A 26689-nucleotide genomic window follows, 5' to 3' on the forward strand; every position below is an offset into this window, starting at 1 on the left:
TGTCTATATATAAGGTTCCACAGCTGACAGTCAGAGCAAAAACCAAACATGAAGTCAAAGGAATTGTCTGTTGTCCTCTGAAAGAGGATAATCTGGAGGCAAAAATCTTGGGAAGGATACAGAAACATTTCTGCTACTTTGAAGGTCCCAGTGAGCACAGTGGCCTCCATCATCCATAAATGAAAAAGGTTCGGCTCCACCAGGACTTTTATAGAGCTGGCCACCCGTCTAAACTGAGCAATCGGGGTAGAAGGGCCTTAATCAGGGAGGTGACCAAGAACCCGATGGTCACTCTGTCAGAGCCCCTGTATTCTTCTGTGAAGAGAGGAAAACCTTCCAGAAGGACAACCATCTCTGCAGCAATCCACCAATCAGGCCTATATGGTAGAATGACCAGAAGGAAGCCACTCCTTAGTAAAAGGCACATGGCAGCCCACCTGGAGTTTGACAAAAGGCACTTGAAAGACTCTCAGACTATGAGAAACAAAATTCTCTGGTCTGATGACATAAAGATTGAACACTTTGATGTGAATGCCAGGCGTCATGTTTGAGAGGAAACCAGGCACTATCCCTACAGTGAAGCATGGTGGTGTCAGCATCATGCTGTGGGGATGTTTTTCAGCAGCAGGAACTGAGAGACTAGTCAGGATTGAGGGAAAGATGAATGCAGCAATATACAGAGACATCCTGGATGAAAACCTGCTCCAGAGTGCTCTTGACCTCAGACTGAGGTGATGGTTCATCTTTCAGCAGGACAATGACCCTGTACACTATCGATTGCACTTCTACCTCTAAGTACAATAAATGCGATACTTATTGTGCCTTTGCTAGCACTGTTTTGAGCCCTGTAGGCCACTGGGCAGAGGTGTCAAATCCAGCTTCAGAAAGTAAAAACCTTCCCATGTGTTGCTTCTACCTTTGCACCTAACAGGTGATCTCAATAATTAGCTCATCCACCTGTCTGAAAAGCTGAACTAATTACAATCTGCTGGTTTATTGGGAAGATGGAGCAAATATGTGGCTGGACTTTTACTTTCTGAAGCTGAATTTGACACCTCTGCCACTGGGAAAATGAAAAATAAGCTCCAGTTGATGAGACGGCTGGCAGAAAATTACAGTCCACCAGAGACAGAAGAGCAGACAGACAGTCCTTGAGTTTACAGAGTGACAGATCTAAACCGGGTGTGTGTGCCGTACCTCCGCACACCTCTCCAGTGTCCTCGTCCAGACACTCGCTGTCGTCACACTCACAGAAACGTCCCGTCACCAGTCCCCTGTTGTCCTCATTCTCACACATGCAGCTGCCACAGTGACAGGTTCCTGTTCCAAACAAGCCAAATTTGAGCTTTTTGCTACATTTGGATGTTTGTTGGTTGTGCATGTAAGGATTTACATGTGCATGTGTTCTGGCTGGTGCAACATCATCAGCATCTGACATTTACATAAATGCTGGGTGCATGGATACAAAGAATAAGAAAATGAAATAATTAAACAGCTTTTAAAATACTACTCGAGCCTTTTCAAACATTATCCTTACCTTTTAAAATATTATTGTAGCCATTTAATATATTATTCTCACCTTTTTCAACATTATTCTACCCTTTTGAAATTATTCTAGACATTTAATACATTATTCTCACCTTTTCAAACATTATTCTTAGCTTTTAAAATATTGTAGCCATTTAATATATTATTCTCACCTTTTTAAAATATTATTCTCACATTTTTCAACATTATTCTTCCCTTTTAACTTATTCTAGACATTTAATGTTATTCTCACCTTTTCAAACATTATTCTTACCTTTTAAAATATTATTCTAGCCATTTAATATATTATTCTCACCTTTGTAAATTATTATTCTCACCTTTTTCAACATTATTCTACCCTTTTAAATTATTCTAGACATTTAATACATTATTCTCACCTTTTCAAAGAGTTTTCTAGCTTTATTCTTCCTTCTTGATAATGTTATTCTAGGTTTTTTAACACACACACACACACACACACACACACACACACACACACACACACACACACACACACACACACACACACACACACTATAGTATATACTTATATGGATAAATCCTTGCAACAAGCCCAAACCTGTCCAGGCAACAGACAGCTGTACATATGAGCACAACAAACACCTTTTCATATTGATCTGGTGCATCAAAGTTAACCAGATTTTTATCATTTTGTCCTATTTTTATTCCCTGTTAATCTGGATATTGACAAGATGACAGCATTTATTGCTTGTATATCCTGTAGAGAAAGTGGAGGTGATGAACTCATTCATTGACTGTATTTTACAGGGTACCTACCTCGGTGCTCCCAAAAACCGAGGAACATGGATGCAACATGTTCAGCGTGTACGATTGACTCATTGTGTGTTATAAATGAGTGTACGCACGTGTGTGTATGTGAGCCTGAAGTACCTCGGTTGGAGCACACTACCCCCTGTGGGTTTCTGCAGAGCTCTTTGCTCTTCTTGCTGGGTAGTTTACACTCCTCCTGGAACTGGCAGGCCTCTCCAAACCAGCCGCCGTCACACTCACACATCCCACAGTCACAGTAGCCTCGGTCTGCCGGGAAACACCACACAGCACATGCTGCTTGTCAGCCAGTGCTTCCAACTACAGGATTATTAGGTTTGTGTAGAAAGTAATGACCATCGTTCAGCAAGTAAAGTCAAATCAAAATTTTACAAACTGAGCAGCACTGTGTTGGCCCAAAGCAGTGGCACATTAGTATCATATTTTGTGAGGACTGGGGGAGTAAGACATCTGGTTTGCCTACTGTTCCTATGTTTTCGATATGTCGTCGCTGGTTGTGGTGAGCAGTTAGTCAGCTGGTTTGTGCGGCAGCTCCAAGTGCTTTAAGTTGTTAAAAATGTGCACATCAACTTGCTATCTTTCAACGCCATGTTGACACACCAGTTAAAAACAGCAGCACACCTGCAGTGTTTTTTTTTTTTTTATTATACTCTTTGCTTTCTTTTGAATATGCACAGTCTGTTTCTGATGGATGGCACGTGATAAAAATTCTTACCTGTCAATCAGGTAGTGCTTTCCACATAAAAAAAAATCATGAGTTCTTCCTGTTCACGCAGGGCAGAGGCGCAGCCAAAGAAGCGAGGGGACAGAACAGGCCACCCCCCCCCCCCAAACCCCCTTAGAGTAAAGTCTCACTTTATGGCAGCATGGTAGCTTAGTGGTTAGCACTATTGCCTCACAGCAAGAAGGTCATGGGACCGATTACCACCTGTGGCCTTTCTGATTGGAGTTTGCATGTTCTCCCTGTGTTTTTGTGGGTTTCCTCCGGGTGCTCCAGCATCCAAAGACATGCAGATTATTGGTGAAGTGAAAACTTTATAATTGTCTCCCTTGTAAAAGAGATCTTGATATCAGTGGAACTGACCTGGTTAAATTTAAGACTTTTTTGAATATAATGCTACCACAACAAGTACTACTACTACTCCTAATAATGACAATAATAATAATAATAATAATAATATTTTTTAACAACTAAAATGTTTACTCAGTGGTATTCTGTACCTTAGTTTTGTGGAATTCAGGGTGTGTTCACACCTGAAAGTACTGGACAAGGTTTGAACCAAAGTTGATGTTTGTACAGTCTAGTTCTGTTAGTTTATCTTCATATTACATTCGCAATAAAGAACTTTTTCATGGCATGCATACAGTATGTCCCAATATCATCATCAATGATGTCTCCCGTAATGTACATTGATTGGGTAGTAGATGTGCTTGCATCTGATGTTGGCATGTTGTCAATTTGGTGGATTGTTCCACTTGAATGAATAAAAAAGTCCTGGAGAAAAATAAAACAGATTTTTTCATTGTAATTATGCTATTAATGTTAAGGTATTTTTAGACAGATCTTTACTGTTATTGTCGTTAGACAGTGAAAGGCAACACCCGACTGCACTTTCCATCAAAAGTTTAAATTTTTTAATATTTTATCACCTGCCACATCAACAAGATTAAAATGGATGATGTTTAATCTTTAACGAGTAGAAAAGATGGGCAGCAGCCCAAAGTCACTTGGTATTAATCAGGTGAAATAATTCAATTACCGTCTGTTTATTTTCTTCTTCTACTGTTTAATGGGCGGCGATAATCTGCCTCAACTTCTCGTAATTGGTCTGAAAATCTGAACTATCCAAAAGTGTTTTCACGCTGACACATGGGTCAGTTTGATTTGAAGAGGGACCACCTCTTTTGGTCGGACCAAATTTTGGGCCCTTTGGTGCGGTTGGTAGTAGGATGGAGCTTTCAAGCCTGTTATTTTGGTTCGGTCCAAACTGAAAAGTCTGAAGGTCCGAGGGACACAAGTTTGATGGAAAAACACTTTCAGACCGTTTTCTTTTGGAGCATCCAGAGGCTCCTCTGTGAGACGTGGCTTTTTCTCCTCATTCTGATTGCTGTGAAAAACATAAAGTCTCTTTTGATGCAAACGCATTCTGTTGACACTTTGTTATAGAGTGTAGTCGCGGTGCACACAGCAGTGAGGGGCCTTGCACATCACACTTCATCATTCTTCTGATTCGTATTTCATGTAAATATGGTGTTCTGTTCAAGGGCCATCCATCAGTCAATAAGAAAAGACAAGTCCCCCGTCTGTCTGCGGTACCATTAACGTCATTGATAGTGGAATACAGTTAAGAATAAAAATATAAGTTTAATACATAATAATCGCAGTATAATTTAAGCATTTGTCTGTCTGTCTCTTTGTTCCTGCATCCAGTTTCCACTAAACTTGATATACACTAAAAGGTCAACTCCAGGACTGCCCGGGGATAGTTTCTACAAAGTTTGAGATCAGCGGAGTCAAAAGTAAAAAAAAAAAAAGAAAAAAAAAAGATAATTTCTGCTTCTATGCCAAATACTATATGTTTGGCATATGCCAAATATGCCACACATTCATGGTCAATATGACATTCGGTGTAATGCCCATCACTACCCATCTAATGGGTAAAGAGGCCTGAACATGCCACCATCATAGAGCTACTATTACTGAACTTTCCACTAATGGTGGTCTTGTGGTTAAGCGTTGGGCTTGAGACCAAAGGATCCTCAGTTCAAACCCCAGCCTGACAGGAATATCACTAAGTACCCTTGGGAAAGGTCCTTCATACCCAAGTTGCTCCTGTTGTGTAGTAAGCGCCTCACATGGCAGCACCCTGACATCGGTGTGTGAATGGGTGAATGTGAGGCATCATTGTAAAGCGCCTTGACCATCTGATTCAGATGGAAAAGTGCTTTATAAATGCAGTCCATCTACGATTTTGGGGATTGGGCTGTGGTTTTCATAATGGTTTGCTTTGGTGTGGGTATTAGAAAAAAAATTATGACAATCTTATTGCCTCAGTCACTGCAGATTAACTGGGCCAAAAGCCACTAAGCTATCAACAGCTGCTAAAAGTGCTAACCAGTGCTAACCTCACTAACATATCAAATTAAATAGCATGAAAATTTCACTTGACAGAAATACTGGAGCGCAGACGTCTTAGATGATACACCCTGGATCATTAAGCACACAGCAAGTCCTATTATTACCCTCAAAAAATGTTGAGAAAGGACAGACACGGGCCAGCACAAGAGCTAGCAGCCAGGCTCTGGTAGCGGAGCACTGAGGAATGACCAGCACAAACCAGTGACATCACACACAAGCAGGATGTGAAAGAGAAGAGAAAAATGCAAGCCCATCTGATGCCAAGTTCTTGATAACATCACAAAAAGTGATTTCTGTGATACAGTCACAAAATGTGTTACATTTTCATGATGGTATCATGGAAGCAGCCCCTCTTCTTTGGAATCAAGAGCCATGCTTTTTTGTTTTTGTCTTTTGGCTCTTTCAAGATGAACTGACACGTACAGACTGTGCACAGACTGTCACACACATAGTTGCACTTAAGAAGCGAGGCCACTCTTATCCTACAATATCTCACGGCATGTCATGATTCAAATCATTTCGTGACAGGACCACGAAAAAAAAACCTTGTGAGACTGGGTTGCTCTTATCACATCTGATTCTGTGGATGGGGACAAAAGAAATCTCAGGACTGACATGTTGTTTTTGTCACTCGTAGTTGTTGGTGTAGAGGTCTCTCTAAAAACTCTCTCACGTAGTGTACTTGTTCTGACACAGCTCTACAGTCTGTCTGGAAACAAGGCTTGGATTGTCTGAATTCAGTTTTACTATGATTCCAAACTTCACTCCCTTTCATCAGGGTAGATTTCAAACAGAGACTTACTGTGGTAGGATGACTCTCATATCATTAACGCCACAGATATGAAAGAGTAACAGTCACAACTGTCAAAGCCGACATTGCACTGCAGATACCACCGTGCTGCAGCTCACACACCACTAGACCAGGGTTGGGAATCAACTACCTGCCTCTGAAACAGTTTTGTTTCATGTCTGGCTTGTGCATTTAATCTTGTGATATCATGAAATTATTTGTGTTAGTTGTTGTTGGCAGTTTAGTGGGAAGGCCTTTTTTTTTTTTTTTTTTTTTAGTTTATTTTCTACAAGCCCTCTGGTGGCTGAAAAGTCCGATGCGGGATACACAAGACCTGTTACACTTGGGGCAAATGAACACTTGAGTAGGCTGGGCTTGTGCTGCTGCCCGCTCTTTCTGTCTTTGACGCTTCTGGCATGAGGCCTCACTTCTTTCTGCCTCACACTTCAGGCTGGCGGATTTGATGCTGGAACACCAGCTGAGTCTATCTGTAGCTAGATGCTGCCATGACTGATGCTGAATGCCTGCAAGGGAGAGCTGTTTCTTCAGCTGGTCCTTATAGCAGTTTTTGGGGGCCCCTTGGTTTCGTCTCCCTTCCTTGAGCTCGCCAAAGAGAATTAATTTCGGCATGCGTGTATCATCCATCCTGGCTACGTGACCTGCCCAGCGAAGCTGTTGTTTGAGTATAATAGACTCCATGCTGGGCAATTTGGCTCTGGTAAGGATGTCCTCATTTGAGACGTAATCCTGCCACTTGATCCCGAAGATGTTTCAAAGACAATGCTGATGAAAGCGTTCCAGTAATCTGATCTGCTGGTGATACAGAACCAAGGTTTCAGCTCCATACAGGAGGGTAGGGACCGCAATGGCTCTGTAGACCTGCACTTTTGTGGAAAGGCGCAGTGCATGATTCTGCCAGACTTTCTTTGAGAGTCGACCAAAAGAACTGCTGGCCTTGGCAAGGCGACTGTCTAGGTCCTTGGCAACAGATGCGTCCTTTGAGATAACACTACTGAGATACGTGATGTGCTCTGCTGCATTCAGGCTGGTACCCTCTATGTTGATTTGGGGTGGGGTATATGCTGTATGGGGGACCGGTTGATATAGCACTTCTGTCTTTCTCAGGCTGATGGTGAGGCCAAAGGCTCTTGCTGCTTCAGCAAAACAGTTGACAATGTGCTGCAAGGCTTGCTCAGTATGGGCGACGAGGGCGCAGTCATCTGCAAAGAGCAGCTCCATGATTAGCTGTTCTGTGATCTTAGTGTTGTACAGAAGGCGCCGCAAGTTAAACAGACTTCCGTCGGTTCTGAAGCGGCTATAGATGCCGTCTGTCAAGTCTTCTTTGGCCTCACGAAGCATCATGCTGAAGAAGATGGAGAAGAGAGTGGGTGCGAGGATGCAACCTTGTTTGACGCCATTTGAGATGGGGAAGCTGCTGGACAGAGTCCCGTTGTACTTCACTTGTCCCATCTGGCCTTCATGCAGCTGGCGGATGATGGTGAGGAGCTTTGGAGGGCAGCCAAGGCGTGCAAGAATCTTCCACAAACCCTCACAACTGACCATGTCAAAAGCCTTGGTTAGGTCTATGAAGGCTGCATAAAGGGCCATATTCTGTTCTCTGCACTTCTCCTGGATCTGTCTCAGGACGAAGATCATGTCGGTGGTTCCGCTGTTGGCCTGAAATCCGCACTGACTCTCGGGAGTATTTTCATGCGCTATGGTAGGGGTAAGCCTGTTGAGCAGCACTCGAGCCAAAATCTTACCTGCTATTGAGAGGAGAGTGATGCCCCGGTAATTAGAACAGTCGGACTTGTCGCCCTTGTTCTTGTACAGGGAGACAATGACCGCATCCCGAAGGTCATGTGGAACCATTTCCTTTTCCCAGCAACTGGAGAAGAGAATCTGAAGCTTGTCGAGGACTGCCTCACCTCCATTTTGGTACACCTCTGCTGGGATGCCATCTATGCCAGGAGACTTCCCTGGATTCAGCTGCGTGGTGGCCTTTCGGATCTCTTCAAGTGTTGGGGGGTTATCAAGTTCCCATTTCACCTCCACCTGGGGAATCTTCTCGATTGATGACTCTTGCACAGTGTGCTTGTCACTGAAGAGGTTTTCAAAGTGTTCTGACCAATGCTGCATAATGGTTTCCTTGTCCGTCAGAAGGGTGGAGCCGTCTGAGGAGCGCAGGGGTGCTTGCACTTGATGTGCTGGCCCATGGATGGTCTTAAGGGCTTCATAAAAGGAGCGCATGTCTCCGGCATTGGCATGTTGTTGTGTCTTCTCCGCAAAAGCTAGCCACCAGTCGTTCTGCAGTATGCAGAGCTTGCTTTGCAGTGTGGAGCAGGCATTTCTGTAAGCTGTCTTGGCAGAGTGGTCATCAGGTTTAGCTAAAAGAGTCTCGTGGCATGCACGTTTCTTTTCTAGTAGTTCCTGGATCTGTGCATCAGACTCATCAAACCAGTCTTTATTTTTCCTGGCTGAGAAGCCCACTACTTCTGCTGCCATCTCCTGAAGGATGGTATTTAATCTCATCCACTGTTGTTCAGGGTCGTCAGGCAGTCCTTCTTCTCCACCCAGTCTCTCCTCTAGTTTGGCCTGGAACTCCATTTTTGTGTCTATGTCTTGCAGCTTGTGGACTTGTAGCTTCTTAAACTGTGTGCCTTTCTTCTTAGGAGGGGGCTTGAAAGTGAAAGCAATCTTGGAACGGACCAAGCGATGATCCGTATAGCAATCCGCGCTAGGCATCACCCTGGTATGTAGTACGTCTCTTCTATCACGCTGTCGTGTCAGAACATAGTCCAGAAGGTGCCAGTGTTTGGAGCGTGGGTGTCTCCAGGTTGCTTTGAATCTCTCTTTCTGTTGGAACAGGCTGTTGGTGATCGTCAAGTCATGTGCAGAGCAGAACTCCAGCAGCAGGCGGCCATTGTCGTTACAGTTGCCTATGCCATGTTTCCCTAGCACGTCCTTCCATACATCAGAGTCACGGTCCACTCTGGCGTTGAAATCTCCCATGATGAGGAGCTTGTCCTGGGTGTCGATGCACTGTAGAACATTGTGCAGATCGCTATAGAAAGCCTCCTTAACTCCAATGTTGGCCTGCATGGTTGGGGCATACACACTAACAATAGTGGCAAAATCCTTGTTGTTGATGGGGAGCCGGAGTGACATGAGTCAGTCAGAATGTCCAACTGGCAAACTGTGTAACCTATGTGCTATGGCGCTCTTAATCATGAACCCGACCCCTGAGAGTCGACGATCTTCTTTAGCCTTCCCTGACCAGAACAGTGTGTAGCCTGTGCCTTCCTCGGTGAGTGACCCTTGGTCTGCAAAGCGCACCTCGCTGAGTGCAGCAATGTCTAAGTCAAGCCTTGCTAGCTCTTTGGCGACTAAGGCTGAGCATCTTCGAGGACGATCGCTATTGTCTGAGTCCATCATTGTGCGTACATTCCAGCACGAAATTTTCAGGTTCTTTGTTTTTCTTTTCGCACTGCGTGCAGTGATGCCCGTTGGCAGCGGTGAGCCAACCGGGTCTAGTGAGACAAGCCATGTTTAGACCACCTTTTCTAGGTCTGTCTCCATGTGGAGCAAGCAGGGCTATCCCTAAACAGGGCTGCTTGGTCACCCAGGGCCCTGCCGGATGATGCTGTTGTCTCGGGTCAGCAATCAAACGACCATAGCTCCTGAGCCGCCTGCATGCAGAATCGAGACTGCAGCTCCCAGTGCCATCATGCACCTGCTGTTTTCACCTCTTCCCATGGCTGCAGGGCTTTCCTTCCTGCCTGCGCTCGTTGCTTAAAGTGGGGATCAGCTCGCGCACACCAATTCCACTCTTTAGGCAAGGTGGCACTCCACAGTGGCACAGACAAGCTGAGATGGCTGTGGCAACCACCAAGCTGTAGGTTTTACATCAGAGTGACCTTCTCCTAGCCTCTGGCTAAAGAACCTTACTCGGAGGCACGGGGGCAGTAACCCAGGCTGGGGGTTTAACATCAGGGTTTTCCTTCCCCTAGGTGGACTGCCTTAACAGGGCTAATGAGTCCCATCTACCCACTGCTATAACCCAGTCAGCTGGGAGGCTCGTGATGGCGGGAGCGCATAGATACCGTATAGGTCATGGACCTACCACTGCCATAATTTGTGTTAGTATCACAGGAAAAAGTACAAGACTGGGCTGGGAAAATCATTACTTGCTGCTTCTTACAATTTTTTGAAGTCACTCAATTTATGTTTATTTTAGGTGGGTGTTTAAGCAACTTTCATAGAAAAGGGGGTGGGATACACATGGATACAGTCTTAGAGCTAAAACTGTGTATTCTTCTCAGTGTGTTTAAATATACCAAATTAAACTGAAAATCTGAAGCAAATCAGAAATGGTAAGTTGGGAATGTTTTGTGAGTTTGTGGAAGTTGCATTTAAATATTCCTGGCATAGTGTCTTCTTGCAGATCAGCCTCAAAATGTCAAGGTACCAATTTCACACCAGTTTCATTGTCTGCAATAATAATCTGACTTGCTTGACTTCACACACTGTTGAATTTATGGAGGCAGGAAGTCTTGAGATGGTGAGGTTGCAGATTGCATTATACAGTCACCAGTCATGATTTTCCGTCTGCTCCTTCATATATCATATTTTGAAGTGCAAGGAAAAAAAAACTAAAACAAAAAGGAATCATTGGTTGCGTCTGTATGTATATTCTACTGGTACAAGCGGAAGCTAACAAGTGTGCAAACCCTCATTTGTGTGAAGTGGAGGATCATACGAGGTCTATTAGAAAAGTATCTGACCTTATTATTTTTTTCAAAAACCATATGGATTTGAATCACGTGTGATTACATCAGACATGCTTGAACCCTCGTGGGCATGCGAGAGTTTTTTCACGCCTGTCGGTTACGTCATTTGCCTGTGGGCAGTCTTTGAGTGAGGAGTCGCCCACCCTCTCGTCGATTTTTTCATTGTTTAGGAATGGCTCAGAGACTGCTGCTTTGTTTGATCAAAATGTTTTCAAAACTGTAAGGCACAACTGAGTGGACACCATTTGATAAATTCAGCTGGTTTTCTGTAAAAATTTTAACGGCTGATGAGAGATTTTGGTCTGGTAGTGTCGCCGTAAGGACGGCCCACGGCGCCTGACGGCGATCTGCGCTTCGAGGCGGCAGCGTCTCGCCGTTTCAAGTTGAAAACTTCCACATTTCAGGCTCTGTTGACCCAGTAAGTCGTCAGAGAACAGAGAACTTTCAGAAGAAGTCGGCATGAGGAGTTTATTCGGACATTCCATTGTTAACGGACATTTTGTAATGAAAGAATGTGCGGGTAGAGTCGCATGTCGGGCCGGACCCGACCGCGGGGGGTTGCGACAGGAAAAACACCTCCGTTGGAAACCTTAACGGGCAAGTTGGAACATGCCCAAGCTGTTAAACAATTTCTCAGTTACTCACTTGTTGAAAGCCATCAAAAGCCGCCTGAATTTTACAAATGGTTTTCAACACGGAGGTGTTTTTCCTGTCGCGGCGCACACAGATTCACCGAGTCATCACGGAAACGACTCGGCGAATTTGCGCGCACGTCTTTCATTACAAAATGTCCTTAAACAGTGGAATGTCCGCATAAACTCCTCATGCCGGCCTCTTCTGAATCTTCTCTGTTCTCTCACGACGTCCTGGGTCAACAGAGCCTTAAATTAGGATGATTTCAGCTTGAAACAGGCCGACGACAGCGCCTGGAAGTGCTGCAGGACGTCCCGCTCCGTCGGAAGTCCTTACAGCGACAGAAACACCCCATAATCTCTCATCAGCCGTTAAACTTTTCACCAAAAACCAGCTGAATTTCTCGAATAGTGTCCACTCGGATATTCCTCACAGGTCCAGAAAAAAGTTTGATAAAGCAACGCGCGCCGTCTCGAGCAGCGTGTGAAACAAAGGAATTCAGCCGAGAGGGCGGGACCACATCTCACTCAAGGTCTGCCCACAGGGAAATGACATCACCGACACGCGTGAAAAAACCCACGCATGCGCACGAGGGTTCAAGCATGATTGGTGTAATCGCATGTCAATCAAATCCATATAGTTTTTTTTTTATAAAACTGCCGGTTAGTTTTATAAGATACCTCATATACTGCTTATCACAAAACAAAGTGTAAATTATGTCCCTTTTGGGCTACCTGCCTGAGGTGGGATACTCTCCTATGTAGATATGAAGGGCTCATTCTAAGACCCTGAAAAACACACTGATTTGCTGGTGCAAGCAATTCTACACTCATGAACAAATGATTATGAACGCTGCTTTCCACTTCTGCTAATGAAAGGCATCAAAGGGCTGGTTCATGCTCTGCACACCACTCTGTAAACGTACGAGTAAATATACGTACATGTATCTGTAATGGTGTTTCTGATTATTTATGACGACATCATGGGACTTCTCTTTTGATTCATTTTGAAGTCATTTATACCGATCAGTATATGTAGCCATCTACATATATGCCTTCTTTGACCTTTGACCAAACTATTCCAAAATCTAATCACCTCTCGATATCCATCCAAGTAACATTTCCACCAACTAGACTTCTTGAGATGCAACCCCAATTCCACTGAAGTTGGGATGCTGTGTGAAATGTAAATTAAAAACAGAATACAATGATTTGCAAATCCTCTTCAACCTATATTCAATTGAATACACAACAATGACAAATATTTAATTGAAACTCATCAGACCACAGCACACTTTTCCACTTTGTGTCTGTCCATTTCAAATGAGCTCGGGCCCAGAGAAGGCAGCGGTGTTTCTGGATGTTGTTGATGTATGGTTTTCACTTTGCATGGTAGAATTTTAACTTGCACTTGTAGATGTAGTGACAAACTGTATTAACTGACAGTGGTTTTCTGAAGTGTTCCTGAGACCACGTGGTAAGATCCTTTACACAATGATGCCGGTTTTTCATGCAGTGCTGCCTGAGGGATCGAAGGTCACGGGCATTCAATGTTGGTTTTCGGCCTTGCCGCTTACATGCAGAAAGTTCTCCAGATTTTCTGAATCTTCTGATTATATTATGGACTGTAGATGATGGAATCCCTAAATTCCTTGCAAATGAATGTTGAGAAACTATTCTTAAGCTGTTGGACTATTTTTTTCACGCAGTTGTTCACAAAGCGGTGATCCTTGACCCATCTTTGCTTGTGAACAGCTGAGTCTTTTGGGGATGCTCCTTTTATACCCAATCATGACACTCACAATTAGTGTCCTCAGTTCCCAAATGCTTATTGAGTGTTGTTAGAAAGAAAGATGATGTAACACAGTGGTAAACATACCACTGTCCCAGCTTTTTTGAAATGTGTTGCAGGCATCCATTTCAAAATGATTAAATATTTGCACAAAAACAATGAAGTTTATCAGTTTGAACATGAAATATCTTGAGGATTTGAAAATCATTGTATTCTGTTTTTATTTACATTTTACACAATGTCCCAACTTCACTGGAATTGGGGTTGTACACAAAAAGTGGATTTGTTTTCCTTGACCTTTGACCAAACTACTCCAAAATCTAATCACTTCTAGATATATATATCCAACAACCTTAATTCATCTCCGCTTCTTCATTGCTGAGAAACAAACACACAAAAAGTTGTTTTCAGACCATATTTTCCTTGATTTTTTTTACCAAAATCTAAATCTAAATCTCCAAAATCTAATCACCAAATTGAAAAGCATTAAAGGGTATCTGAGATTATACTCATTTGTTCCCAGCACCTGGACTTTGTATAGATTATTGAAGACCGTGCTCTGTAGAGAACACAGTCTTCATTTCAGTGGGTAATTACTGCTGCTGGTTTTCTCTCCCTGCTGTTTGTGAAGTGTGAAACGACAGCATGTCAGCCTGCGTTCTGTGTAAAGGATTCAGGAGACATCCGTCCCAGGTAGTAACTCACTCGCCGTGTGCTCGGCCCACACGGCAAGTGACACCTGCTTTTATAGTGCCAGGTTTGCACCATTTCACTCCTCCACCTACCACAAAACAACAAACTATAGTTTGTTGTTTTGTGGTAGGTGGAGGATTGAATGTACATTTGTAGAGACGTTCACTTATTTCAGCAGTGACGTTCGTGTCTCTGGGTCCTCAATCACTGAGATTGAGAGGAGCCTGGGAGGGGCTTATGAAGTCATGAGGTCACTTGACAGAGGCGTTTGCAGATGCCAATATTTTTTCAGGAGAATGAAGGTCCAAGTCTTTAAGGTCCTGGTGCTGCCTGTCTTGCTGTATGGTTGTCTGTCTGTGAGTCTGTCTGTCTGCGTTTGTAATTAAAAAGTGTAACTCATGTTACTGAGGTATCAATACATGCCAACGGTGGAAACAAGACAGATTTCTTGGATGGTCCGCTCAAGTTCAATTTCAATTTATTTTCATTTATATAGCGCCAAATCACAACAAAGTTGCCTCAAGCCGCTTCACACAAGTATGTTCTAACCACTAACCCCCAGAGCAAGAACACAGGCGACAGAGGTAAGAAAAAAACTCCCTCTGATGATTTGAGGAAGAAACCTCAAGCAAACCAGACTCAAAGGGGCGACCATCTGCTTGGGCCATGCTACCGACACAAATTACAAAACAATTCACAAACAAATATACAGGAAATGGACAGGAGGTTTTCAGAAACAGACATTGCACCCATCTCCGGATGGAGCTGCACCTCAAACAGAGAGAAAAAAACATAATCAGGCATCAGAAAGACAACAAATAAAGTATAATTTGTCAGCATTAAGCAACAAGAAAAACAGAAGAAATACTAAGGTGATCGCCGGCCACTAGCCCTAAGCTTCACGAAAAGACCCAGAATTTAGATAAGGTTGAGGCCGCGGCCCACTCCGTTTCCTAATAAAATGAATTTAAAGGAGTAAAAAGCATGGTAAGCACCGTTAGCACCAGTAACTGCACAGCAAGCCATATTTTCTCCAATTTCCAATAAAATCCTCATCAAGGACAAACAAACACAGTTGAGTGCACTGCTACTGGCTTCTAGACCTGGCAGACACTCGCACCTACCCGTCCTCACAGTGGCTGCACCAATAATTATGCATCTATAACGTTCTTGTTTGGGTGTGAATCGTCATAAAAGCAGAGTTATTTTCGATGTGGAGTTTGTATTTCTCTCTATAAACTCAGGCCAAGTGTCAGTCACTCTGAAGTTGGTCCCCGGGGCACTGCACTCATGCTTCCCGGTGCTCCTCATGGTTCGGCTGCATCCAACTTGTAATAAAGATTTGTTAAATGCAGATGACAAATGCTACTACAGGGATCACTAAAGAATACCATTACCCATACTCCAGCCATTAGCATAGCACTCTAAAAACACTTGTTCCTGCAAGAAAAACATCTTTGGGAAGTGTAACAAAAACTGCCTTCAAACTTGTACACTTGGACAGCTCTGAGAGTTTTGTTTTTTCCTCCTTGCAGCCCACACTGGAGTCATTAGGTGACTCATCACAGAGGCACATGGCCATGCAGAGCTCAGAATATCTGAGTGAAAGCACATCAAAACATGCACTCTGCAAAAAAAAAAAAAAAAAAGGAAAACTGCAGAAATGAAGAATTTAATGGGCTGTAATGGCTCAAGGAGCACAGTCCACTGTGTCCATCTTTTGGTCTTTTGGGAAATCAAAAGAACTTGTATACTGGACCAATTACTTAGTTTGGACACTTAATGCCATTAGTGAGCAGTTCCTTCTGGTTTTCCAATGAATGGGGAAATTCATGCATCTGTAATGTGTTCATACTGGAAGCAATAAGGAAAGTGCATCTGGAGAAGTTTGATTTGGAGCAGCATCAACCAAACTGTGCTGCTGACAGAAAATTCCCCTCGGGCAGAAGCTCTGGGCTGAGCCAGGAAGAGAACACAGGCTCTGTGAAGAGGCTAAAATGTGCTTTGATAAAACCCCAAAAGAGACAGCTATCAAGAGGAAAACTTATTTTTGCGCCTCTCTGTGCAGATCATCTGAGCAAGCTCCAACCCAACCACCGTGATAAAGGCCATGTGTGTTTGGGATCATTCCAACAAACACGCAAAACACAGTATTTCAAGATGTGATTTTCAGGTGATGTTTTGACCAACTTGTCACTGGTGTTCTAACGCACAGTTCACGAATGGCAGTTAAGCAGCAGAACAGTATATTTCTTTGACTGCTCCTGTTTTGACTTGGGGTCACCACAGCAGGACTCAGAAGTACAATAGAAGACTCTGGTTGATTTATTTCCGATATTTGATACAGCAATTTTGACTTATATCAGAATGATACCAAGCCATAATATTGGATCAGCACATCCCTTATTAGTTAGCATGTAACTACCACCGGTGGAGGATAAACACACTTTTATCATTTCAGTCCGACAACTCGTGCTTATGCATATATATATTGCAACAGAATATAATATGAGTTTGGCATTGAGGCGCCGACCTCGTCAGTGCCCGCAGACGCTTGTAATAGTCGGGAGTGGTGATTAGATACACACATCCCTAATCACATCCCATGGGTGAATCAGCATCAGTGACATGGATGCAGCAGTGGCAGTATTTGAGAAGCAGAGAGGAAACTGGTAACAGTCCATCTTTCACCAAATGAAAGTCTTTCCACTGCACTCATAAACATTCATTTATATAATATTCTATTTTTATGTAGTCTGTTCACACCACTAATTATGCATTCACTAGTAAACATTGCAATTTATATAATGACTGAGTGGATCCTTGTCATTTGATTGGTCCTTTTATGTCACGTGAAATGGATTATTTATCCAATTTGTGTTGCGATGCAAATAGCGTGCAAATTTGGTTCCATACGTTTTGTACCATTGCACGCTGCAATCACCGCCCACTAGTGGGTGTGGAGTTTAGCTCAACATGGTGGAGTTTGTTTTGCTGACAAACAATGATTGGAAGGAGCCAATTGATGCTGCTAATTCTTCTAACACACACACAAAAAACTAATCCACCATGCTGTAAGTTAGGATAAAAAGCTGGACAAATTTCTGAAATTTTCGCTGGAGAGGAAAGCAGACGGCAGTCTGTACACGAAGTCAGTGCACGGCAACACGGACTACATCATCAGGATTGTTTTTTGCAAGTTGACTGAGAACAATTTTGAACTCCTATTTAAAGTTCGTGTTGGACTGTTGACATCAAAGCAGCAGTGACGAACACCAAAATGTAAGCCCCTTTTCTATTATTCATAAAATAATAAAATATCAAATGACAAGGATCTATTTTTGCTGTTATATAAAACAAATAATGATTTGGTTTTTTTTTTTCAGTGGAGGTAATATTTCATTTGGTGAAATTTCACCTCGTGAAATATTCGTACCATTGAACTCATAAACGTTTGTTATTTGTATAATATTTTAGTCACCTTTCTTTACTACTGTACAACTTTTACTGCTGCAACAAGTGATGTTCCCCATTGTGGGATCAATTAAGTTTCTCTTATCTTATTCGGCTGAGCTTTAGGGCCTCTCCACACATAGCATAAAGAAATAGGAATCACAGCAAATCATAGCGAAACAGCCCACATGAGCAAACCCCAAAAACATCAAGCCGACCTTGGGACGGACACAAGGTGGGGCAGACAGGAATGATCCTGCTGCAATGGTTTTATATATACTTATGCATGAAACAGTCGCAGCGGGAACACAGTGCGAGTGGTTGGAGCATGTGGAACCACGTTGCACCACTGATGTAGAGAAAAAATAAAAAAAAAAACAGATGGAACATGCGGAACCACATTACGCCACTGATGTGGAGAAAAATAATAATAATAAAAAAACAGAACGTGTGGAATCACATTGCACCATTGATGTAGAGAAAAAATTAAAAATACAAAACAGCTGGAACATGTGGAACAAGAGCATTAAATTCCTAAAATCAACAAGAAGATAAACGTATAAAAAAAAAAGAAATTAGACGATGTAGACGAAGAGGAAGTTTTTGTCATTGCTTATTATGCTGAAAAAAGTGACATAATAACTGGTAAAACGGCGTATTTTTGGTGATACATGAATGAAAGTGCCGTATTTGTCACACTGTTGGCTTGTAGCCCTGCAGCACGCCACTCACAGGACACGTGTGTCCTGTCAGACAGACGTGACATTCAGATCGCCTGCTGCGTGACCACATGATCTGACAGTCTGTTTCACCTGGGACAGCCTGTCAATGTATGTGCCATGGGCTCGCTCGTTGCAGCCCATCGCAAAATGATATATGTTTTTATGTATGTCCATGTGAGGACAGCAAGCAGACACACGCACATCACAGTGGACAGTTGTAAAGCCATGTCTGTCCAAACACGGTATGTGTTCCCAGCTGTGATATCCAAAACCAGAGATCTGAACAGCTGCTGCTATCGGTAGCCACGCCCCCATCCGTTCCGTGTAAAGACCAATGTGTCATTCTCTGTTTCTGTGTTATGTGATCTTTTTTTTGTTGTTATTTTGTTATGTAATTGTGTATGTAGTTATTGTAGTACTTATTTATATGCCTGTCTTGGTGGTGGTCTCTGTGTTTTTAATGTGACACGTCATGTGCACTGAGCCGTCATTTGCAGCAGTCAGTTCGTCTCTGGCTGGCAATCAGCTGGGAGGCGGCTCGCTGTGCTGTGAGCGCTCAGACATGGCTGGCCAGTCCCCATCTGTACATGCATATCAGCATTCCATGCAAGTGTGTGTGTCTCCCCCACCACCCGGCACACCACATGTGTTGCAGAGGGGGGGAGCACGAAACACACGCATGCTACATGGGTTGAGGGGGGAGCTGATATCCTGGCACACCACGTGTGTGGCTTTGCAAAGCCACACTCATGGGGGCACCAAGACAAATTTCACATCCAGCTCGAAAGTAGTCATCTGCTGACTATTTTCGTGCTAACAGTGCGAATGGCCCCACATTTTCTAAGTGTCCAGCGAGTGGTGTTGGATATTCGTGTATGTCACCTGGAATTTGGCCAACACCTGCCGCGGGAGGGATCGAATGGGCTCTCACAAGGCACTCTTGGTCTTTTGGCCGCTGGTGTGCGTGAATAGTTGTAGCGACAGGTGTACGAGGTGTTGGAGGCAGCTCCGATTTTTCACGAATGGCATGCAATTCCTCCTTCGTGCGCTAGTCGGCTTCAATCGTGTTATGTGTGAAGGGGCTTGTAACTTGTGTTAATGTCTGTGTTGCGAATGATGCAGTGGAGTATATTTTTGTATGATGTTTCCTGTGTGAGCCATTGAATGTTTGTGATGCAGTCCAAGATGACAATAAAATATACTTTATCTTATCTTTATCTTTATGTGGCAGCGCTTCAACAGCTGCTGAAGATGTCGCTGTGAATTCTGCGTTTGCTGGATTTAGCTTCCTTGTATCATGGAAGAATTATTACGAACCACTGATGGAGTCATGTATTCTTGTTGAATTCATGTGCCAAGTTGCACAATAGCGTGAAATGGTCCAGATTGCACTAAAATACACAGATAGCCCTAAAAATGCACACTAGTGATGTCAACCATGCAAAAGTAAGTAAGTCCCTTCGGCTGCTCCCTTGTTTGCACTTGAGGTCACCACGGAAAATCCAAGGTGAATCTGCATGTTGAATTGGCACAGGTTTTACGCCGGATGCCCTTCCTGACGCAACTCCACATTACATGGAGAAATGTGGCAGGGGTGGGATTTGAACCCGGAACCTTCTGAACTGAAACCAAGCGCATTAACCACTTGGCCACCACCCCCCCTAGTGATGTCAACCATGCAATCAGACAAATAATGAATGTTACCTGACATAGAATCCACCAATCAAATCACAAGAATCTATTTAGGTGTCATATGATCTTCGCTGCTGTGTCTTTAACCCTCAAATGACGGAGTGAAGGTTATTTCGGACCCCAGGCAAATATGTTTGTGCACCATTCCTCCAGTTCAAATGGGAAAAAGGTTTCCTACCATGAATTTCTCAAATCTACTATTTGTTCTCCCTGTGCTCAGAGAATTTTGCAAGGATCGTACGATCCGTGTGGCAACTATAATCCAAACTTGTGTGCGGTCACTTCTGACCCCAGAACAGCAAAATTTACATCTGCACAAGCATTGAAACTGATTCTAGATGCCCAAAGTGAGGATGAAAATAGCTCCACTGATGTTGATGAGTCGGCATCAGACAATGAAGATTGTACATCTGAGATGTTAGACCACCCTGATATAGAATCATTATGGAACATTGTGATGCTATAAACTATCCTACCATGTTGTAATACGTACATATTGTACTCAATGAAACTTGACATTTTACGATGTATTGTTTTCATTATTGATGCAAAGAAATAAAATGCAAGGAAATTAAGGCAACATATATTTTACATGATATAACAGACAAGGTAATTAGTGTGTGGTTTTTGCGTACTTTTGGTAAAATAAATAACAAATCCCATACTTTACTACATTAGATGATGGACAACTATACCCCACTGGGTCATATTGGTCATTAAAATAGCTCAGTCGCTTGAGGGTTAACAGATCCTTACTTTGGTGCTGATTAGTACAAACTGTGTACTCAGCGGCAACAACATAGTCATCTTTTGATCCGTGTATATGTATTATCAGTACCTGCCATACTACCTCACTGGCATTGCCATTAAAACCTTTGATGAACAAAATTGTGGCCACACGTGTTCATGGGCTCTGTGATCTCAGCTGGAAAGTATTTCAAATAATCTGTTGAAATGGGATGAAACAGGACCTGGATATGATACAAATCCTCTGGCCCCATAAAGTCACACATTGTTCTGGATTGCAGTCATGCTTGGCTTTTTATTTGTCTCAGAGTGCATCAGGATTTGCGAGCAGAGCTGCAGAGAGACCTGTTGACCCGCTTTATCAGACATTTTGTGCACTATTATTACAGTCACTCTATGAAAGAATGTTGTAGTAACGAGCTCAGATAAATAAGCCGTGGTTTTCTCCAACATGATTGCTGTCTGAAGGGTTCAGTCTTGATATAATTTTCTAATGATACTTAATATTGCAGCAGTAATTCCTGACAAGTTGATTATACAGAGTTGTTGTTTTTTTTCTCTCTCTCTGTCTCACCAGTGGGACAATGCGATCCTGCAGAGCGCTGGCCCACCCTCTGTGCTTCTTACAATGAATTAATAAGGCCATAAATTTCAGAAGAGCACCAGCAAGCAGCCCATCTGAACACACGCCACAAATAAAACAAGAGAGAGAAAGAAAGTGAGGAGAGAAGGAGGAAGGAGGGATGCACATGGCTGAACAAAGGAGTGGGGAGGGATGAAGAACACTGACATACTGTAGATACTTTGCCATGTTAAAAGATTTGTTCTTAAAAATGTCAGGAGGTATAACAGGTCATAAGGGTCCTGATAGTTAAAGGATGCAAAGGAGCAGGAAAATTTCCAATGTTGATTTCTGGAAGTTTTCCATAGGATGTTAAGCTCTGGAATATTGCAAATTGTCTTTTTTTTTCTTTCTTTCTTTTTTTGTGGAACAATTTGCAATATTCCAACTTGGAAACTTTCTTGGGAGTTTAACATGATTTTAAGAACATTCACAGGAACTGACTATAAATTTGGGGGTAACTTAAACAAACTATCGTATACAAACAAATATAACATGTATAAAAATATTTCTTATACAAATTTTACAAATTGCATTTTTTTTTTTTTGACTGATATATTTCTGAGTAGATTCTTTCACTGGGGGGAAAAAAGACTATGCTGACTTTTCATCTGGCTGCAGCAGACACATGGCTTTTTTCAAGAATTGAGGCCAGTTGTCTGTGTGGGTGGTTGCTATCCAAAGCCAGAGACACGTACATGGTTTGGTCATCGACACAGACCTGCTCCCAGACCTGGGAACACTGAAGAATTCTTGAGGAAGCGCAGGTGGGTGTGCACGGAAAGAAAACCATCCGAGCTGCTTCAATTATGGACCTGGTGAATAACCAGTGTTAAATGAACGTATAAATGCAGACGTCTTTTATATTAAACTGGCAGGACACTCAGGTGATGGACGGGTATGAGATGCCATCATCACTTGTGATTGCTTCACCTTTGACATTATTGTTGTGAAAGTGTAGTGACACGGACCCACAACAGGGGGCGCAAATGAACGGACAATAGAAGAAGTCAAATATGAACACTTTACTGTTGTGAATGCCACAACTACACACAGCAGATTATAGAACGAATACAGAATCAATCAATCAAGGTGTCGTGTGGGCAGGCTCGACGATAGGAGACGTCCGTCTGGAGAAGAACCGGAACCACATGATTTCCTCCGCCACCGAACCAGGAGAATACTGGAGCCGCCAAGTCCCGAGTCCCCAGGTGGCCACCGTCTCCGCGTGTCAGATCTGGTACTGCTGGCGAAGAGCAAAAACAGTCAGGTGTGGGTGTGTGTACACCCCGTAACAAGTATGGTGGTTATTCCACCTCCACCTCTCATCCACACTCGTGTAGCTACTGTCAACCACTTAACTGGCGGGATGCAGAGCGAAGCAGTCGCGGCATGCGCCGGTTCCTCAGGAAAACAGCTGCAACAACGTATTTACTGAAACAACGTTAGTAGTGAAAACACTCAGGCTGAGAACGTTACCTCCTTGGTAGAATGATATCTCGGCGACGTGGTGGAGGTGTCGTCCTGCTTTTATTGGGGGTGAGGAGCAGATGATTGGTGACAGCTGTCATAGCCGATGAGTGACAGCTGTCACCCCGGCCGCTCTTGTGAGGCGGCAGCGCCCTCTCGTGCCTGAAGCCCGCACTTCAGGCAGGGCGCCCTCTGGTGGTGGGCCAGCAGTACCTCCTCTTCTGGCGGCCCACACAACAGGACCCCCCCCTCAACGGGCGCCTCCTGGCGCCCAACCAGGCTTGTCCGGGTGGCGACGGTAAAAATCGGCCAGGAGGGCCGGGTCCAGGATGAAGCTCCTCTTCACCCAGGAGCGTTCTTCGGGTCCATACCCCTCCCAGTCCACCAAATACTGGAAACCCCGGCCCATTCGACAGACGTCCAGGAGCCGGCGCACCGTCCAAGCCGGCTCCCCGTCGATGATATGGGCAGGAGGCGGCGCCAGGCCGGGTGTACAGAGGGGGGAGGTGTGATGTGGTTTGAGTCTCGACACGTGAAACACCGGATGGATCCGCAGTGAAGCCGGGAGTTGGAGCCTCACTGCGGCAGGACTGAGGATCTTGAGGATCTTATAGGGTCCAATGTACCGGTCCTTGAGTTTGGGGGAATCGACCTGGAGGGGGATGTCCCTCGTAGATAGCCACACCTCCTGCCCGGGCTGATATGCGGGGGCCGGGGACCGTCGGCGGTCTGCATGGGTCTTCGCCCTCGTCCGGGCCCTCAACAAGGCCGAACGGGCGGTGCGCCACACCCGACGGCATCTCCGCAGGTGGGCCTGGACCGAGGGCACACCGACCTCTCCCTCCACCGCAGGAAACAAAGGGGGCTGGTACCCCATACACACCTCGAATGGGGAGAGGCCGGTGGCAGAGGACACTTGGCTGTTATGCGCATACTCGATCCAGGCCAGGTGTTCACTCCAAGCCGTCGGGTGTGCGGATGTCGTACAGCGCAGGGCCTGCTCCAGCTCTTGGTTAGCCCGTTCTGCCTGTCCATTGGTCTGTGGGTGATACCCAGACAAGAGGCTCATGGTGGCCCCCAGCTCCCGGCAGAAACTCCTCCAAACCTGCGAGGAAAACTGGGGACCACGATCTGAGATGATGTCTGTTGGTATCCCATGCAGACGTACGACATGGTGGACCAGGAGGTCCGCTGTCTCCTGGGCCGACGGGAGCTTCGGGAGGGCCACGAAGTGGGCCGCCTTGGAGAACCGGTCCACTATCGTGAGGATGGTGGTGTACCCCCGGGATGGTGGGAGGCCCATGACGAAATCCAGACCGATGTGGGACCAGGGGCGATGAGGCACAGGAAGCGGCTGAAGGAGTCCCTGTGCCTTTTGGTGGTCCGCCTTGCCCCTGGCGCAGGTGGTGCAGGCCTGGATGTATTCCCGGACGTCAGCCTCCAGGGACGCCCACCAGAAGCGCAGCCGGACCACTGCCACGGTCCTTCGCACCCCTGGGTGGCAGGAGAGCTTGGAACCATGACAGAAATCCAGGACGGCAGCCCTGGCCTCTGGTGGGACGTAAAGTTTGTTCTTTGGCCCTTTTCTGGGGTCCGGGCTCCGTGCCAGGGCCTCCCGGACGGTCTTCTCCACGTCCCAGGTAAGGGTGGCCACCATAGCGGACTCTGGTACGATGGGCTCCGGTGGATCCGACAGCTCGGTTTTGACTTCATTTTCATGCACCCGGGACAAGGCATCTGACCTCTAGTTCTTAGTCCCGGGGCGGTAGGTGATCCGGAAGTCAAAACAGCCGAAGAACAGTGACCAGCGGGCTTGCCTGGGGTTCAGCCGCCTGGCGGTCCTGATATACTCCAGGTTCCGGTGGTCAGTAAAAACCGTGAATGGCACTGACGCTCCCTCCAACAGATGTCTCCACTCCTCAAGAGCCTCTTTTACCGCAAGGAGTTCTCGATTGCCCACGTCATAGTTCCATTCTGCTGGGGTCAACCTGCAGGGAAAATAGGCACACGGGTGAAGAACCTTATCGTTCTCTCCGCTCTGGGATAGCACGGCTCCTATCCCTGAGTCAGAGGCGTCCACTTCAACCACAAACTGACGACTGGGATCAGGCTGCACCAAGACGGGTGCAGTCGAGAAGCGCTGTTTCAACTCCCTGAACATGGCATCGCACCGATCCGACCAGGTGAAGGGGACTTTTGGAGAGGTCAGGGCTGTCAGGGGGCTAACTACCTGACTATAGCCCTTAATGAACCTCCTGTAAAAATTTGCGAAGCCGAGGAACTGTTGCAGCTTCCTACGGCTCATAGGTTGGGGCCAGTCTCTCACCGCCACTACCTTGGCCGGATCCGGGGCGATGGAGTTGGAGGAGATGATAAACCCCAGGAAGGACAAAGAGGTGCGATGAAACTCACACTTCTCGCCCTTCACAAACAGCCGGTTCTCCAACAACCGCTGCAGGACCTGACGTACATGTCGGACATGAGTCTCAGGGTCCGGAGAAAAAATGAGTATATCGTCCAGATATACGAAGACGAATCGGTGCAGGAAGTCCCACAAGACGTCATTTACCAAAGCTTGGAACGTCGCGGGGGCGTTAGTGAGGCCGAACGGCATGACCAGGTACTCAAAATGACCTAACGGGGTGTTGAATGCCGTCTTCCATTCGTCTCCCTTCCGGACCCGAACCAGGTGATATGCATTCCTAAGGTCCAGCTTTGTGAATATTTTGGCTCCATGCAGGGGGGTGAACACCGAATCTAACAAAGGCAACGGGTATCGGTTGCGAACCGTGATCTCGTTCAGCCCCCGATAATCAATGCATGGACGAAGACAGCCATCTTTCTTGCCCACAAAAAAGAAACCTGCTCCCATCGGGGAGGTGGAGTTCCGGATCAACCCGGCAGCCAAGGAGTCCCGGATGTAGGTCTCCATCGATTCGCGCTCAGGTCGTGAGAGGTTGTACAGCCTGCTGGACGGGAACTCCACGCCTGGAATCAAATCGATGGCACCATCGTACGGACGGTGCGAGGGAAGGGTGAGTGCCAGATCCTTGCTGAAAACGTCAGCAAGATCGTGGTACTCAACCGGCACCGCCGACAGATTGGGAGGGACTTTGACCTGCTCCTTAGCCTGGGAACCGGGAGGAACCGAGGATCCTAAACACATCCGATGGCAGGTCTCGCTCCACTGAACCACCACCCCGGACGGCCAATCAATCCGGGGATTGTGTTTTAACATCCATGGGAACCCCAGAATCACACGGGAGGTAGAGGGAGTCACAAAAAACTCTATCTCCTCCCGATGATTCCCTGACACCACCAGAGTTACTGGTAGTGTCTTGTGTGTGATTAAAGGGAGAAGGGTGCCATCCAGTGCTCGCACCTGCAATGGTGAAGGAAGCGCCACCAGAGGGAGCCCTACCTCCCTGGCCCATCTGCTGTCTAGCAGATTCCCTTCTGACCCTGTGTCTACCAGGCTGGGGCCTGAAGGGTTAAATCCCCGCTAAGGATTGTAACTGGGAGTCGTGTGGAAATATGTGTGTGTCCCACGTGAATGTCTTGGCCCACCCTAAGCCCAGTTTCTAGGGGCGGGCGTTGGTGTTTAACCGCTCGGGGCAGTCTCTCAATTGATGCTCAATTGAGCCGCAGACAAAGCACGCCCCGCGAGCCAGCCTCCTCTGTCTATTCGGTGGTCTGAATGTGGCCCTGCTCGTGTCCATAGCAACGTCAGCAGGGGGAGCTGTAGCCACACGGAGTGTAGAGGCCGTGGAGCGTGGGAAGGTTGGACCTTTTTCGGACCCGGAAGGAAGA

General features: G+C 45.4%; 1 protein-coding gene across 3 annotated transcripts in view; it reads right to left on the minus strand.

Moving 5' to 3' along the window:
• The window catches only part of itgbl1 (integrin, beta-like 1), a 103809-nt gene that overhangs the window by 48257 nt on the left and 28863 nt on the right, over nucleotides 1–26689 (minus strand). The window contains exons 2-5 of one of the 3 annotated variants that reach the window (XM_034186237.1): nucleotides 15651–15653; nucleotides 12974–12998; nucleotides 2440–2586; nucleotides 1198–1320 (exon numbers count right to left, since the gene is read on the minus strand). In XM_034186237.1, the coding sequence (XP_034042128.1) occupies nucleotides 1198–1320; nucleotides 2440–2563 (247 nt within the window). In that variant the 5' untranslated portion in view covers nucleotides 2564–2586; nucleotides 12974–12998; nucleotides 15651–15653. Of the gene's footprint in view, nucleotides 1–1197; nucleotides 1321–2439; nucleotides 2587–12973; nucleotides 12999–15650; nucleotides 15654–17098; nucleotides 17104–26689 lie in introns of those variants that run through there. The other 2 variants (XM_034186238.1, XM_034186236.1) reach the window with 2 other exon arrangements.

The sequence above is a fragment of the Thalassophryne amazonica genome, chromosome 14 (assembly GCF_902500255.1).
Source record: "Thalassophryne amazonica chromosome 14, fThaAma1.1, whole genome shotgun sequence".
NCBI lineage: Eukaryota > Metazoa > Chordata > Actinopteri > Batrachoidiformes > Batrachoididae > Thalassophryne > Thalassophryne amazonica.